The sequence below is a fragment of the Physella acuta genome, unplaced genomic scaffold (assembly GCF_028476545.2).
Source record: "Physella acuta isolate Inbredline_101_S28 unplaced genomic scaffold, ASM2847654v3 ptg000355l, whole genome shotgun sequence".
NCBI classification, from domain to species: Eukaryota; Metazoa; Mollusca; class Gastropoda; family Physidae; genus Physella; species Physella acuta.
The window spans coordinates 51,188-67,189 of record NW_026731874.1 but is presented as its reverse complement, the minus strand read 5'-3'; the positions used below and the strand labels follow the sequence as shown (position 1 = coordinate 67,189).

Here is a 16,002-nt window from a genome sequence, read left to right as displayed (position 1 = left end):
GACCACCTTTGGATTTAAATCTAGGCTCAGCCTTTATAAATAATGAATGATTGCTCAGGACTTGCTCATTTTATTGTTAGCTGCCGTTTCAATGAATGTGTGTAGTGGAATTGTCGTCTCAACCCCCCCCCCCCCCCCCCCCCCCCCCCCACCTTGTTGTGATCGTCATTATGTACTTAATTATACTTAATATACTTTTTAACCATTCATTGTAGCCTACGTACTGTCAAAAACATTTATTTAATATATCATTTTTTTTGTCTTGGTGTCACCCCCTTAAATGGTGTTACCCGGTGCGGTCCAAATCCCCGACTTCTGCCCTGTGTACAACTAGATCTATCATTTGTGTACAACTAGAGGTACAACTAGATCTATCATTTGTGTACAACTAGATCTATCATTTTATTAAGAATCTGGCATCTCTTTCTATAGGCCCTATATAAGCAGTGTTTCTTCAAGACTTTTTTCTCCAGGGAGAGGGGGAGGGGTGACACTTGTAAAAGTATATATTTTCTATAGGGGCCTATAAATTTCCATTTTGTTCTGGGAGACAAGCCCCCCCCCCCAGACATGCCTGGAAGAAACACTGTATATAGCTAATAAATAATATGTATACTTACATAAAGGCCTATATACAGGCATATTAAATACTATGTATACTTACATAAAGGCCTATATACAGGCAAATTAAATACTGTATACTTATATACAGGCATATTAAATACTATGTATACTTACATAAAGGCCTATATACAGGCATATTAAATACTATGTATACTTACATAAAGGCCTATATACAGGCATATTAAATACTATGTATACTTACATAAAGGCCTATATACAGGCATATTAAATAATATGTATACTTACATAAAGGCCTATATACAGGCATATTAAATAATATGTATACTTACATAAAGGCCTATATACTTACATAAAGGCCTATATACTTACATAAAGGCCTATATACAGGCATATTTGACACCATCTGATTTCGACAGGGCTCTAACAGCTGTGGCCAGCTGGGACTGGGAACGCTGGGAGATGAGATGGTTCCGGTTAAGACCTCACCAAGAGATGAGATGGTTCAGGTTAAGACCTCACCAAGAGATGAGATGGTTCAGGTGAAGACCTCACCAAGAGATGAGATGGTTCAGGTGAAGACCTCACCAAGAGATGAGATGGTTCAGATGAAGACCTCACCAGGGGATGAGATGGTTCAGGTGAAGACCTCACCAAGAGATGAGGTGGTTCAGGTGAAGACCTCACCAAGAGATGAGATGGTTCAGGTGAAGACCTCACCAAGAGATGAGATGGTTCCAGTAAAGACCTCACCTTCAGACAGCTCAAGTGCTACAGCAGCTGACATCACAGGTCTGGGAGGAGGCGGGGCTTTTTCCTATCTCTTGACAGGTACAAGCATTTTACGTCTGCCAACATGACCCTCCATGACCTATGTGTCACCTTCTGATCACATGACACCCTATATGACCTGTGTGCCACCTTCTGATCACATGACACCCTATATGACCTGTGTGCCACCATGACACCCTATATGACCTGTGTGCCACCATGACACCCTATATGACCTGTGTGCCACCATAACACCCTATATGACCTGTGTGCCACCTTCTGATCACATGACACCCTATATGACCTGTGTGCCACCATGACACCCTATATTACCTGTGTGCCACCATGACACCCTATATGACCTGTGTGCCACCATGACACCCTATATTACCTGTGTGCCACCATGACACCCTATATGACCTGTGTGCCACCATGACACCCTATATGACCTGTGTGCCACCATGACACCCTATATGACCTGTGTGCCACCTTCTGATCACATGACACCCTATATGACCTGTGTGCCACCATGACACCCTATATGACCTGTGTGCCACCTTCTGATCACATGACACCCTCTATGACCTGTGTGCCACCTTGACACCCTATATGACCTGTGTGCCACCATAACACCCTATATGACCTGTGTGCCACCTTCTGATCACATGACACCCTATATGACCTGTGTGCCACCATGACACCCTATATGACCTGTGTGCCACCTTCTGATCACATGACAGCATCTGGTGACCTGCTGACCTGTGGTAACAACGCTCAAGGTCAGACAGCTCAAGCTAGCAGGACAAGGAGTTGTGTCTTCTCTCTGTCTTCACAGCTGTCCAACTTCAGACTAGTCAAGGTATCAGCTGGCTGGGACTATATGCTGGCCCTTACAGGTGAGGGGGGGTCACACTTACAGGCTGGCTGGGACTATATGCTGGCCCTTACAGGTGAGGGGGGTCACACTTACAGGCTGGCTGGGACTATATGCTGGCCCTTACAGGTGAGGGGGGGTCACACTTACAGGTGAGGGGGGTCACACTTACAGGCTGGCTGGGACTATATGCTGGCCCTTACAGGTGAGGGGGGGTCACACTTACAGGCTGGCTGGGACTATATGCTGGCCCTTACAGGTGAGGGGGGTCACACTTACAGGTGAGGGGGGTCACACTTACAGGTGAGGGGGGGTCACACTTACAGGTGAGGGGGGTCACACTTACAGGTGAGGGGGGTCACACTTACAGGTGAGGGGGGGTCACACTTACTGGTGAGGGGGGTCACACTTACAGGCTGGCTGGGACTATATGCTGGCCCTTACAGGTGAGGGGGGGGTCACACTTACAGGTGAGGGGGGGTCACACTTACTGGTGAGGGGGGTCACACTTACAGGTGAGGGGGGGTCACACTTACTGGTGAGGGGGGTCACACTTACAGGCTGGCTGGGACTATATGCTGGCCCTTACAGGTGAGGGGGGGTCACACTTACAGGCTGGCTGGGACTATATGCTGGCCCTTACAGGTGAGGGGGTCACACTTACAGGCTGGCTGGGACTATATGCTGGCCCTTACAGGTGAGGGGGGTCACACTTACAGGTGAGGGGGGTCACACTTACAGGCTGGCTGGGACTATATGCTGGCCCTTACAGGTGAGGGGGTCACACTTACAGGTGAGGGGGGTCACACTTACAGGTGAGGGGGTCACACTTACAGGTGAGGGGGTCACACTTACTGGTAAGGGGGGTGTGTCACTCTTGCTGGTGAGTTGTATCAGGTGGGTCCCATTTTGTTTTTGCTTGACATATTTTAACTTGTATTTTTCTAACAGATCAAGGTCTCATTTTATCCTGGGGTTCAAACACATTTGGCCAGCTAGGTCGACCTGCTGGAGGATCTGATATGCCAGTGAGTACTACAATTGACCAGGTGGATATGATGGTTCAAGCTTGGATTAGCTGTGGGAGTGCTTTTTGCAGCCCCCTTCTCATGGACCCAGAATGAAAGTTGTCTAGCATTTAGGCATACATATACATACACAAACACACATATATATATATATATATATAATTTTGTTTTCTTTGGGGGGGGGTGGGAGGTGAAGGGTGACACCAGACTTAGCGACACAATATGTATAATTATATATGTGTGTATATGTATATACATATATATGTATGTATATATATATACAGAGAGATGTATAGATTTATATATGTGTGTATATATGTAAATACACAGAGATATATCCCCATATATGCCCATCCCAAAGCATTGCCACAGTCTCAGAAGGGGCATGGGCAGATGCGCATGATTCAACTTAGTGAACACCTATACTACATTTTATCCATATTCTATTGTACTCTTTAAAATGAACGTATGTACTATATCGCTCACGTGAAAGCACAGGGCCCCAAATCACCCCTGCCTGAGGACGCACCTGATTTGATAAAGTCAACGACTATTGTTGCCTATCAATTCTTTAGTGTATAGCCTTTTATTTAAATCAATGTAGGCGACAGTGCTCACAGGGGAGCCAGGGGGCTTCAGTTGTGCTCACAGGGGAGCCAGGGGGCTTCAGGTGTGCTCACAGGGGAGCCAGGGGGCTTCAGGTGTGCTCACAGGGGAGCCAGGGGGCTTCAGGTGTGCTCACAGGGGAGCCAGGGGTCTTCAGGTGTGCTCACAGGGGAGCCAGGGGGCTTCAGGTGTGCTCACAGGGGAGCCAGGGGGCTTCAGGTGTGCTCACAGGGGAGCCAGGGGGCTTCAGGTGTGCTCACAGGGGAGCCAGGGGTCTTCAGGTGTGCTCACAGGGGAGCCAGGGGGCTTCAGGTGTGCAATTGACGGGACGGCTGCAATTGCGTCTGTTGCAGTTTTACAGCTGAATATAGTAGTACCTTTTATACGCTATGCCAAGTTTGAACTTAGCCGCTCTAGAACTCTGGGCGCCAAACTTCAGCCTCCCGGGCCACGGCCATAAGAAATTTAAATAAGTTTCTGCAGAAAACTCCTTGTTTGTATTGATAATGGTTATTTAACTTTCAGGAAAAAATCCAAGATTTAGCTGATGAGCGCCATGTTGATATTGCTGCTGGCTTAAGGCATGCACTGTCTCTTACAGGTCAGGAAAAGGATGTGTACAAGTGTGTGTACAAGATTGTGTAAAGGTAGATGTGTACAAGTGTGTGTACAAGATTGTGTAAAGGTAAATGTGTATAAGCGTGTGTTTAGGTAGATGTGTACAAGTTTGTGTTAAGGTAGATGTGTACAAGTGTGTGTTTAGGTAGATGTGTACAAGTGTGTGTTTAGGTAGATGTGTACAAGTGTGTGTTTAGGTAGATGTGTACAAGCATGTGTTTAGGTAGATGTGTACAAGTGTGTGTTTAAGTAGATGTGTACAAGTGTGTGTTTAGGTAGATCTGTACAAAGGTGTGTTTAGGTAGATGTGTACAAGGGTGTGTATAGGTAGATGTGTACAAGGGTGTGTTTAGGTAGATGTGTACAAGTGTGTGTTTAGGTAGATGTGTACAAGTGTGTGATTAGGTTGATGTGTACAAGTGTGTGTTTAGGTAGATGTGTGCAGGCATGTGTTTAGGTAGATGTGTACAAGTGTGTGTTTAGGTAGATGTGTACAAGTGTGTGATTAGGTTGATGTGTACAAGTGTGTGTTTAGGTAGATGTGTACAAGTGTGTGATTAGGTTGATGTGTACAAGTGTGTGTTTAGGTAGATGTGTGCAGGCATGTGTTTAGGTAGATGTGTACAAGTGTGTGTTTAGGTAGATGTGTACAAGTGTGTGATTAGGTTGATGTGTACAAGTGTGTGTTTAGGTAGATGTGTACAAGTGTGTGATTAGGTTGATGTGTACAAGTGTGTGTTTAGGTAGATGTGTGCAGGCATGTGTTTAGGTAGATGTGTACAAGTGTGTGTTTAGGTAGATGTGTACAAGTGTGTGATTAGGTTGATGTGTACAAGTGTGTGTTTAGGTAGATGTGTACAAGTGTGTGATTAGGTTGATGTGTACAAGTGTGTGTTTAGGTAGATGTGTGCAGGCATGTGTTTAGGTAGATGTGTACAAGTGTGTGTTTAGGTAGATGTGTACAAGTGTGTGATTAGGTTGATGTGTACAAGTGTGTGTTTAGGTAGATGTGTACAAGTGTGTGTTTAGGTAGATGTGTACAAAAATGATTTATTGGTTGGATTTTTCTAGTGTGTATTTTTCTCTCCACAGACACAGGTCATGTTTACACATGGGGTCATGGGAGGAGAGGTCAACTGGGGTTAGGTTTGGACAACAAACTTATTCTGTCATCACACAAGCCCATAGCTGGTGAGTAAAGTAAATCCTTTGTGTGACTGGGCAACTTTTGACTGATGCATTCATGACTGGTCAACTTTTGACTGATGCATTCATGACTGAACCACTTTTGACTGATGCACTCATGACTGGGCAACTTTTGACTGATGCACTCATGACTGGGCAACTTTTGACTGATGCACTCATGACTGAACCACTTTTGACTGATGCATTCATGACTGGGCAACTTTTGACTGATGCACTCATGACTGAACCACTTTTGACTGATGCATTCATGACTGGGCAACTTTTGACTGATGCACTCATGACTGAACCACTTCTGACTGATGCACTCATGACTGAACCACTTCTGACTAAATCTTTAATGATTGCTCCACTTCTCATTCAGTCAAGTTCCCACAAGGTCAAATCCCCACACATGTGTCTGCAGGACAGTACTGCTCTGGATTTTGTACAGGTAAAGTTATGATATGGTCTGGTCAAATTTTGTACAGGTAAAGTTATGTTATGGTCTGGTCAAATTTTGTACAGGTAAAGTTATGTTATGGTCTGGTCAAATTTTGTACAGGTAAAGTTATGGTCTGGTCAAATTTTGTACAGGTAAAGTTATGATATGGTCTGGTCAAATTTTGTACAGGTAAAGTTATGATATGGTCTGGTCAAATTTTGTACAGGTAAAGTTATGATATGGTCTGGTCAAATTTTGTACAGGTAAAGTTATGATATGGTCTGGTCAAATTTTGTACAGGTAAAGTTATGATATGGTCTGGTCAAATTTTGTACAGGTAAAGTTATGATATGGTCTGGTCAAATTTTGTACAGGTAAAGTTATGATATGGTCTGGTCAAATTTTGTACAGGTAAAGTTATGTTATGGTCTGGTCAAATTTTGTACAGGTAAAGTTATGATATGGTCTGGTCAAATTTTGTACAGGTAAAGTTATGATATGGTCTGGTCAAATTTTGTACAGGTAAATTTATGATATGGTCTGGTCAAATTTTGTACAGGTAAAGTTATGATATGGTCTGGTCAAATTTTGTACAGGTAAAGTTATGATATGGTCTGGTCAAATTTTGTACAGGTAAAGTTATGATATGGTCTGGTCAAATTTTGTACAGGTAAAGTTATGATATGGTCTGGTCAAATTTTGTACAGGTAAAGTTATGATATGGTCTGGTCAAATTTTGTACAGGTAAAGTTATGATATGGTCTGGTCAAATTTTGTACAGGTAAAGTTATGATATGGTCTGGTCAAATTTTGTACAGGTAAAGTTATGTTATGGTCTGGTCAAATTTTGTACAGGTAAAGTTATGATATGGTCTGGTCAAATTTTGTACAGGTAAAGTTATGATATGGTCTGGTCAAATTTTGTACAGGTAAAGTTATGTTATGGTCTGGTCAAATTTTGTACAGGTAAAGTTATGATATGGTCTGGTCAAATTTTGTACAGGTAAAGTTATGATATGGTCTGGTCAAATTTTGTACAGGTAAAGTTATGATATGGTCTGGTCAAATTTTGTACAGGTAAAGTTATGTTATGGTCTGGTCAAATTTTGTACAGGTAAAGTTATGATATGGTCTGGTCAAATTTTGTACAGGTAAAGTTATGATATGGTCTGGTCAAATTTTGTACAGGTAAAGTTATGTTATGGTCTGGTCAAATTTTGTACAGGTAAAGTTATGTTATGGTCTGGTCAAATTTTGTACAGGTAGACTTATGGTATGGTCTGGTCAAATTTTGTACAGGTAAAGTTATGTTATGGTCTGGTCAAATTTTGTACAGGTAAAGTTATGATATGGTCTGGTCAAATTTTGTACAGGTAAAGTTATGTTATGGTCTGGTCAAATTTTGTACAGGTAAAGTTATGTTATGGTCTGGTCAAATTTTGTACAGGTAGACTTATGGTATGGTCTGGTCAAATTTTGTACAGGTAAAGTTATGATATGGTCTGGTCAAATTTTGTACAGGTAAAGTTATGATATGGTCTGGTCAAATTTTGTACAGGTAGACTTATGATATAGTCTGGTCAAATTTTGTACAGGTAGACTTATGATATGGTCTGGTCAAATTTTGTACAGGTAAAGTTATGATATGGTCTGGTCAAATTTTGTACAGGTAAAGTTATGATATGGTCTGGTCAAATTTTGTACAGGTAAAGTTATGATATGGTCTGGTCAAATTTTGTACAGGTAGACTTATGATATAGTCTGGTCAAATTTTGTACAGGTAGACTTATGATATGGTCTGGTCAAATTTTGTACAGGTAAAGTTATGATATGGTCTGGTCAAATTTTGTACAGGTAGACTTATGATATGGTCTGGTCAAATTTTGTACAGGTAGACTTATGATATGGTCTGGTCAAATTTTGTACAGGTAAAGTTATGATATGGTCTGGTCAAATTTTGTACAGGTAAAGTTATGATATGGTCTGGTCAAATTTTGTACAGGTAAAGTTATGATATGGTCTGGTCAAATTTTGTACAGGTAGACTTATGATATAGCCTGGTCAAATTTTGTACAAGTAGACTTATGATATGGTCTGGTCAAATTTTGTACAGGTAAAGTTATGATATGGTCTGGTCAAATTTTGTACAGGTAAAGTTATGATATGGTCTGGTCAAATTTTGTACAGGTAGACTTATGATATGGTCTGGTCAAATTTTGTACAGGTAAAGTTATGATATGGTCTGGTCAAATTTTGTACAGGTAAAGTTATGATATGGTCTAGTCAAATTTTGTACAGGTAAAGTTATGATATGGCCTGGTCAAATTTTGTACAGGTAGACTTATGATATGGTCTGGTCAAATTTTGTACAGGTAAAGTTATGATATGGTCTGGTCAAATTTTGTACAGGTAAAGTTATGATATGGTCTGGTCAAATTTTGTACAGGTAGACTTATGATATAGCCTGGTCAAATTTTGTACAAGTAGACTTATGATATGGTCTGGTCAAATTTTGTACAGGTAAAGTTATGATATGGTCTGGTCAAATTTTGTACAGGTAAAGTTATGATATGGTCTGGTCAAATTTTGTACAGGTAGACTTATGATATGGTCTGGTCAAATTTTGTACAGGTAGACTTATGATATGGTCTGGTCAAATTTTGTACAAGTAGACTTATTATATGGTCTGGTCAAATTTTGTACAGGTAAAGTTATGATATGGTCTGGTCAAATTTTGTACAGGTAGACTTATGATATGGTCTGGTCAAATTTTGTACAGGTAGACTTATGATATGGTCTGGTCAAATTTTGTACAGGTAAAGTTATGATATGGTCTGGTCAAATTTTGTACAGGTAAAGTTATGATATGGTCTGGTCAAATTTTGTAAGGTAGACTTATGATATAGTCTGGTCAAATTTTGTACAAGTAGACTTATTATATGGTCTGGTCAAATTTTGTATAGGTCAAATTATGGGATGGTCTGGTCAAATTTTGTAAAGGGTCAAATTATGGGATGGTGTGGTAAGAGGGCAGATGACTGCTACCCCAAAAGTTCAAATCCTGAAATTGACTCTTAAGGATGTCCCTTTTTCCCCACCATGGACCACCCCCCCCCCCTAAAATATCAAGTGCCCACACCCCCCCCCCCCCCCCCCTCCAAGAGAAAAGTCTGGAAGAAACACTGTTTGTTTGCTTGTAAGTTTGTGGCAAATCTTCTATTCAATTTCCACCCACTTCAATTTCATTCGGACTTTCCAGATACGTTCTTCCTTGATACACAAATATGTTTATTTAATAAGAGAGGCAATTTAAGTTACAATTTGCCATTATCAAATTAAAAAGGGAGATAAAATACTTTACAGGTAAAGATAGACTTGTAACTGTCAGTACAGGTAAAGATGGCATATGTTGATGTTGCAGGTAAAGATGGCATATGTTGATGTTGCAGGTAAAGATGGCATATGTTGATGTTGCAGGTAAAGATGGCATATGTTGATGTTGCAGGTAAAGATGGCATATGTTGATGCTGCAGGTAAAGATGGCATATGTTGATGCTGCAGGTAAAGATGGCATATGTTGATGTTGCAGGTAAAGATGGCATATGTTGATGTTGCAGGTAAAGATGGCATATGTTGATGTTGCAGGTAAAGATGGCATATGTTGATGTTACAGGTAAAGATGGCATATGTTGATGTTGCAGGTAAAGATGGCATATGTTGATGTTGCAGGTAAAGATGGCATATGTTGATGTTGCAGGTAAAGATGGCATATGTTGATGTTGCAGGTAAAGATGGCATATGTTGATGTTGCAGGTAAAGATGGCATATGTTGATGTTGCAGGTAAAGATGGCATATGTTGATGTTGCAGGTAAAGATGGCATATGTTGATGTTGCAGGTAAAGATGGCATATGTTGATGTTGCAGGTAAAGATGGCATATGTTGATGTTGCAGGTACTGGTCAGGTGTACATGTGGGGATGTAACAAGTTTGGGCAGTGCCATGTCAGCCCAGCAGAACAAACACTTGTCGCCATGGCAACCAGAGTCAGCTGTACATTAGCAGAGCAGAAAAGATTTGTTGACATTTCTTGTGGGTGGAGTCACATTGTTGTCAAAACAGGTAACCACATGAGATGTGTGACCTTGAGGTAGTGAACATGAGATGTGTGACTTTGAGGTAGTGAATGTGTGTGACCTTGAGGTAGTGAACATGTGTGACCTTGAGGTAGCGAACATGAGATGTGTGACCTTGAGGTAGTGAACATGAGATGTGTGACCTTGAGGTAGTGAACATGAGATGCGTGACCTTGATGTAGTGAATATGAGATGTGTGAACATGAGATGTGTGACCTTGAGGTAGTGAACATGAGATGTGTGACCTTGAGGTAGTGAACGTGAGATGTGTGACCTTGAGGTAGTGAACATGAGATGTGTGACCTTGAGGTAGTGAACATGAGATGTGTGACCTTGAGGTAGTGAACATGAGGTGTGTGACCTTGAGGTAGTGAACATGAGATGTGTGACCTTGAGGTAGTGAACATGAGATGTGTGACCTTGAGGTAGTGAATATGAGATGCGTGACCTTGATGTAGTGAATATGAGATGTGTGAACATGAGATGTGTGACCTTGAGGTAGTGAACATGAGATGTGTGACCTTGAGGTAGTGAATATGAGATGTGTGACCTTGAGGTAGTGAACATGAGATGTGTGACCTTGAGGTAGTGAACGTGAGATGTGTGACCTTGAGGTAGTAAACATGAGATGTGTGACCTTGAGGTAGTGGTAATGTGTGATCTTGAGGTAGTGAACATGAGATGTGTGACCTTGAGGTAGTGAACATGTGTGACTTTGAGGTAGTGAACATGTGTGACCTTGAGGTAGTGAACATGATATGTGTGGCCTTGGGGTAGTGAACATGAGATGTGTGACCTTGAGGTAGTGAACATGTGTGACCTTGAGGTAGTGAACAAGAGATGTGTTACAGTTTGTGGAGGTAAAAGCGAGATTACTGCCCCCTTGGATTAATTGAATGAAAGTTTTTCAGATGAAGGAGATCTGTACAGTTGGGGTCGTGGTGACCTTGGTCAGCTAGGCAGAGCATGTGATCAAATGTATGAGCACATTTTGGCGAAGATTGATGGCATACCTAGCATCCGCTTTCACACGTGTGGTTCTGAGCACACACTAGCTGTAGCAGGTGGGTTCAGGCTAGCTGTAGCAGGTGGGTTGTTGACACAGGCTAGCTGTAGCAGGTGGGTTGTTGACACAGGCTAGCTGTAGCAGGTGGGTTGTTGACACAGGCTAGCTGTAGCAGGTGGGTTGTTGACACAGGCTAGCTGTAGCAGGTGGGTTGTTGACACAGGCTAGCTGTAGCAGGTGGGTTGACAGGCTAGCTGTAGCAGGTGGGTTGCCAGGCTAGCTGTAGCAGGTGGGTTGTTGACACAGGCTAGCTGTAGCAGGTGGGTTGTTGACACAGGCTAGCTGTAGCAGGTGGGTTGTTGACACAGGCTAGCTGTAGCAGGTGGGTTGTTGACACAGGCTAGCTGTAGCAGGTGGGTTGACAGGCTAGCTGTAGCAGGTGGGTTGTTGACACAGGCTAGCTGTAGCAGGTGGGTTGACAGGCTAGCTGTAGCAGGTGGGTTCAGGCTAGCTGTAGCAGGTGGGTTGTTGACACAGGCTAGCTGTAGCAGGTGGGTTGTTGACACAGGCTAGCTGTAGCAGGTGGGTTGACAGGCTAGCTGTAGCAGGTGGGTTGTTGACACAGGCTAGCTGTAGCAGGTGGGTTGTTGGCACAGGCTAGCTGTAGCGAGTGGGTTGTTGACACAGGCTAGCTGTAGCAGGTGGGTTCAGGCTAGCTGTAGCAGGTGGGTTGCCAGGCTAGCTGTAGCAGGTGGGTTGCCAGGCTAGCTGTAGCAGGTGGTTTGTTGACACGGGCTAGCTGTAGCAGGTGGGTTGTTGACACAGGCTAGCTGTAGCAGGTGGGTTGTTGACACAGGCTAGCTGTAGCAGGTGGGTTGTTGACACAGGCTAGCTGTAGCAGGTGGGTTCAGGCTAGCTGTAGCAGGTGGGTTGTTGACACAGGCTAGCTGTAGCAGGTGGGTTGTTGACACGGGCTAGCTGTAGCAGGTGGGTTCAGGCTAGCTGTAGCAGGTGGGTTGTTGACACAGGCTAGCTGTAGCAGGTGGGTTGTTGACACAGGCTAGCTGTAGCAGGTGGGTTGTTGACACAGGCTAGCTGTAGCAGGTGGGTTGTTGACACAGGCTAGCTGTAGCAGGTGGGTTGTTGACACAGGCTAGCTGTAGCAGGTGGGTTGTTGACACAGGCTAGCTGTAGCAGGTGGGTTGTTTACACAGGCTAGCTGTAGCAGGTGGGTTGTTGACACAGGCTAGCTGTAGCAGGTGGGTTCAGGCTAGCTGTAGCAGGTGGGTTGTTGACACGGGCTAGCTGTAGCAGGTGGGTTGTTGACACAGGCTAGCTGTAGCAGGTGGGTTGTTGACACAGGCTAGCTGTAGCAGGTGGGTTGTTGACACAGGCTAGCTGTAGCAGGTGGGTTCAGGCTAGCTGTAGCAGGTGGGTTGTTGACACAGGCTAGCTGTAGCAGGTGGGTTCAGGCTAGCTGTAGCAGGTGGGTTGTTGACACAGGCTAGCTGTAGCAGGTGGGTTGTTGACACAGGCTAGCTGTAGCAGGTGGGTTGTTGACACAGGCTAGCTGTAGCAGGTGGGTTCAGGCTAGCTGTAGCAGGTGGGTTGTTGACACGGGCTAGCTGTAGCAGGTGGGTTGTTTACACAGGCTAGCTGTAGCAGGTGGGTTGTTGACACAGGCTAGCTGTAGCAGGTGGGTTCAGGCTAGCTGTAGCAGGTGGGTTGTTGACACGGGCTAGCTGTAGCAGGTGGGTTGTTGACACAGGCTAGCTGTAGCAGGTGGGTTGTTGACACAGGCTAGCTGTAGCAGGTGGGTTGTTGACACAGGCTAGCTGTAGCAGGTGGGTTCAGGCTAGCTGTAGCAGGTGGGTTGTTGACACAGGCTAGCTGTAGCAGGTGGGTTCAGGCTAGCTGTAGCAGGTGGGTTGTTGACACAGGCTAGCTGTAGCAGGTGGGTTGTTGACACAGGCTAGCTGTAGCAGGTGGGTTCAGGCTAGCTGTAGCAGGTGGGTTGTTGACACGGGCTAGCTGTAGCAGGTGGGTTGTTGACACGGGCTAGCTGTAGCAGGTGGGTTGTTGACACAGGCTAGCTGTAGCAGGTGGGTTCAGGCTAGCTGTAGCAGGTGGGTTGTTGACACAGGCTAGCTGTAGCAGGTGGGTTGTTGACACAGGCTAGCTGTAGCAGGTGGGTTCAGGCTAGCTGTAGCAGGTGGGTTGTTGACACGGGCTAGCTGTAGCAGGTGGGTTGTTGACACGGGCTAGCTGTAGCAGGTGGGTTGACAGGCTAGCTGTAGCAGGTGGGTTGTTGACACGGGCTAGCTGTAGCAGGTGGGTTGTTGACACAGGCTAGCTGTAGCAGGTGGGTTGACAGGCTAGCTGTAGCAGGTGGGTTGTTGACACAGGCTAGCTGTAGCAGGTGGGTTGTTGACACAGGCTAGCTGTAGCAGGTGGGTTGTTGACACGGGCTAGCTGTAGCAGGTGGGTTGTTGACACGGGCTAGCTGTAGCAGGTGGGTTGACAGGCTAGCTGTAGCAGGTGGGTTGTTGACACGGGCTAGCTGTAGCAGGTGGGTTGACAGGCTAGCTGTAGCAGGTGGGTTGTTGACACGGGCTAGCTGTAGCAGGTGGGTTGTTGACACAGGCTAGCTGTAGCAGGTGGGTTGTTGACACAGGCTAGCTGTAGCAGGTGGGTTGTTGACACAGGCTAGCTGTAGCAGGTGGGTTGTTGACACAGGCTAGCTGTAGCAGGTGGGTTGACAGGCTAGCTGTAGCAGGTGGGTTGTTGACACGGGCTAGCTGTAGCAGGTGGGTTGTTGACACGGGCTAGCTGTAGCAGGTGGGTTGTTGACACAGGCTAGCTGTAGCAGGTGGGTTGTTGACACAGGCTAGCTGTAGCAGGTGGGTTGACAGGCTAGCTGTAGCAGGTGGGTTGTTGACACGGGCTAGCTGTAGCAGGTGGGTTGTTGACACAGGCTAGCTGTAGCAGGTGGGTTGTTGACACAGGCTAGCTGTAGCAGGTGGGTTGACAGGCTAGCTGTAGCAGGTGGGTTGTTGACACAGGCTAGCTGTAGCAGGTGGGTTGACAGGCTAGCTGTAGCAGGTGGGTTGTTGACACGGGCTAGCTGTAGCAGGTGGGTTGTTGACACAGGCTAGCTGTAGCAGGTGGGTTGTTGACACAGGCTAGCTGTAGCAGGTGGGTTGTTGACACGGGCTAGCTGTAGCAGGTGGGTTGTTGACACAGGCTAGCTGTAGCAGGTGGGTTGTTGACACAGGCTAGCTGTAGCAGGTGGGTTGTTGACACAGGCTAGCTGTAGCAGGTGGGTTGTTGACACAGGCTAGCTGTAGCAGGTGGGTTGTTGACACGGGCTAGCTGTAGCAGGTGGGTTGTTGACACGGGCTAGCTGTAGCAGGTGGGTTGTTGACACAGGCTAGCTGTAGCAGGTGGGTTGTTGACACAGGCTAGCTGTAGCAGGTGGGTTGCCAGGCTAGCTGTAGCAGGTGGGTTGACAGGCTAGCTGTAGCAGGTGGGTTGTTGACACAGGCTAGCTGTAGCAGGTGGGTTGTTGACACAGGCTAGCTGTAGCGAGTGGGTTGTTGACACAGGCTAGCTGTAGCAGGTGGGTTGACAGGCTAACTGTAGCAGGTGGGTTGTTGACACAGGCTAGCTGTAGCAGGTGGGTTGTTGACACGGGCTAGCTGTAGCAGGTGGGTTGTTGACACAGGCTAGCTGTAGCAGGTGGGTTGTTGACACAGGCTAGCTGTAGCAGGTGGGTTGTTGACACGGGCTAGCTGTAGCAGGTGGGTTGTTGACACAGGCTAGCTGTAGCGAGTGGGTTGTTGACACAGGCTAGCTGTAGCAGGTGGGTTGACAGGCTAATTGTAGCAGGTGGGTTGTTGACACAGGCTAGCTGTAGCAGGTGGGTTGTTGACACAGGCTAGCTGTAGCGAGTGGGTTGTTGACACAGGCTAGCTGTAGCAGGTGGGTTGACAGGCTAACTGTAGCAGGTGGGTTGTTGACACAGGCTAGCTGTAGCAGGTGGGTTGTTGACACAGGCTAGCTGTAGCAGGTGGGTTGTTGAAACAGGCTAGCTGTAGCGGGTGGGTTGTTTACACAGGCTAGCTGTAGCAGGTGGGTTGACACAGGCTAGCTGTAGCAGGTGGGTTGTTGACACAGGCTAGCTCTAATGTATGTTTTCCATTGCCAGCAAATGGTGCGGCTTACTCCTGGGGCTGGAACGAGCATGGGATATGTGGAACAGGAAATGAGCACAATGTTTTCTATCCTTACAAATTGCCTTTCTCAAACAAGGTAACGCAGGTAGGCTGCGGGGCTGGACATTCATTCTGTCTTGTCATGGAAAGCTGAGACACAAACTACACTCATCTTAAATGTTTAAATTATATTGAATTAATTGTATGCTGATTTGCACTTATTGAAAACAAAAGTATTAATGAATTCCATGCTAATGCACATTTGTGACTTTTTATCCTGTGACCTTTCCTACAATAAAAAAACAGGGTCTATCATTTTTTTAATACGTGTTTTTTGTTAGGCCATTTTAAAAAACTAATATATTTGCCGTTGAGTATAATGACCATAGGTCCAAAACATCCTAAAGATCTATTCCTTGGAGGGTGGTGTGACACCGATCTATTCCTTGGAGGGTGGTGTGACACCATCAAGTGGGGCACCATCTGATACTCCACCTAGTGTGCAGAGAAATGAGGAGGTCTCATTCTTGTACCCAACTTT

At 45.2% G+C, this 16,002-nt stretch overlaps 1 protein-coding gene across 1 annotated transcript; it reads left to right on the top strand.

Annotated features, from left to right (window-relative positions):
• Positions 1–299: 299 nt before the first annotated feature.
• LOC131941286 (secretion-regulating guanine nucleotide exchange factor) lies at positions 300–15,785 on the top strand. The gene is made up of 10 exons (XM_059300464.1): positions 300–359; positions 1,002–1,413; positions 2,094–2,249; positions 3,179–3,255; positions 4,387–4,462; positions 5,572–5,670; positions 6,047–6,115; positions 10,060–10,227; positions 11,153–11,305; positions 15,455–15,785. The coding sequence occupies exons 2-10, from the start codon at positions 1,050–1,052 to the stop codon at positions 15,613–15,615; spliced, it is 1,323 nt and encodes a 440-aa protein (XP_059156447.1). The 5' UTR covers positions 300–359; positions 1,002–1,049; the 3' UTR covers positions 15,616–15,785.
• Positions 15,786–16,002: the final 217 nt, after the last annotated feature.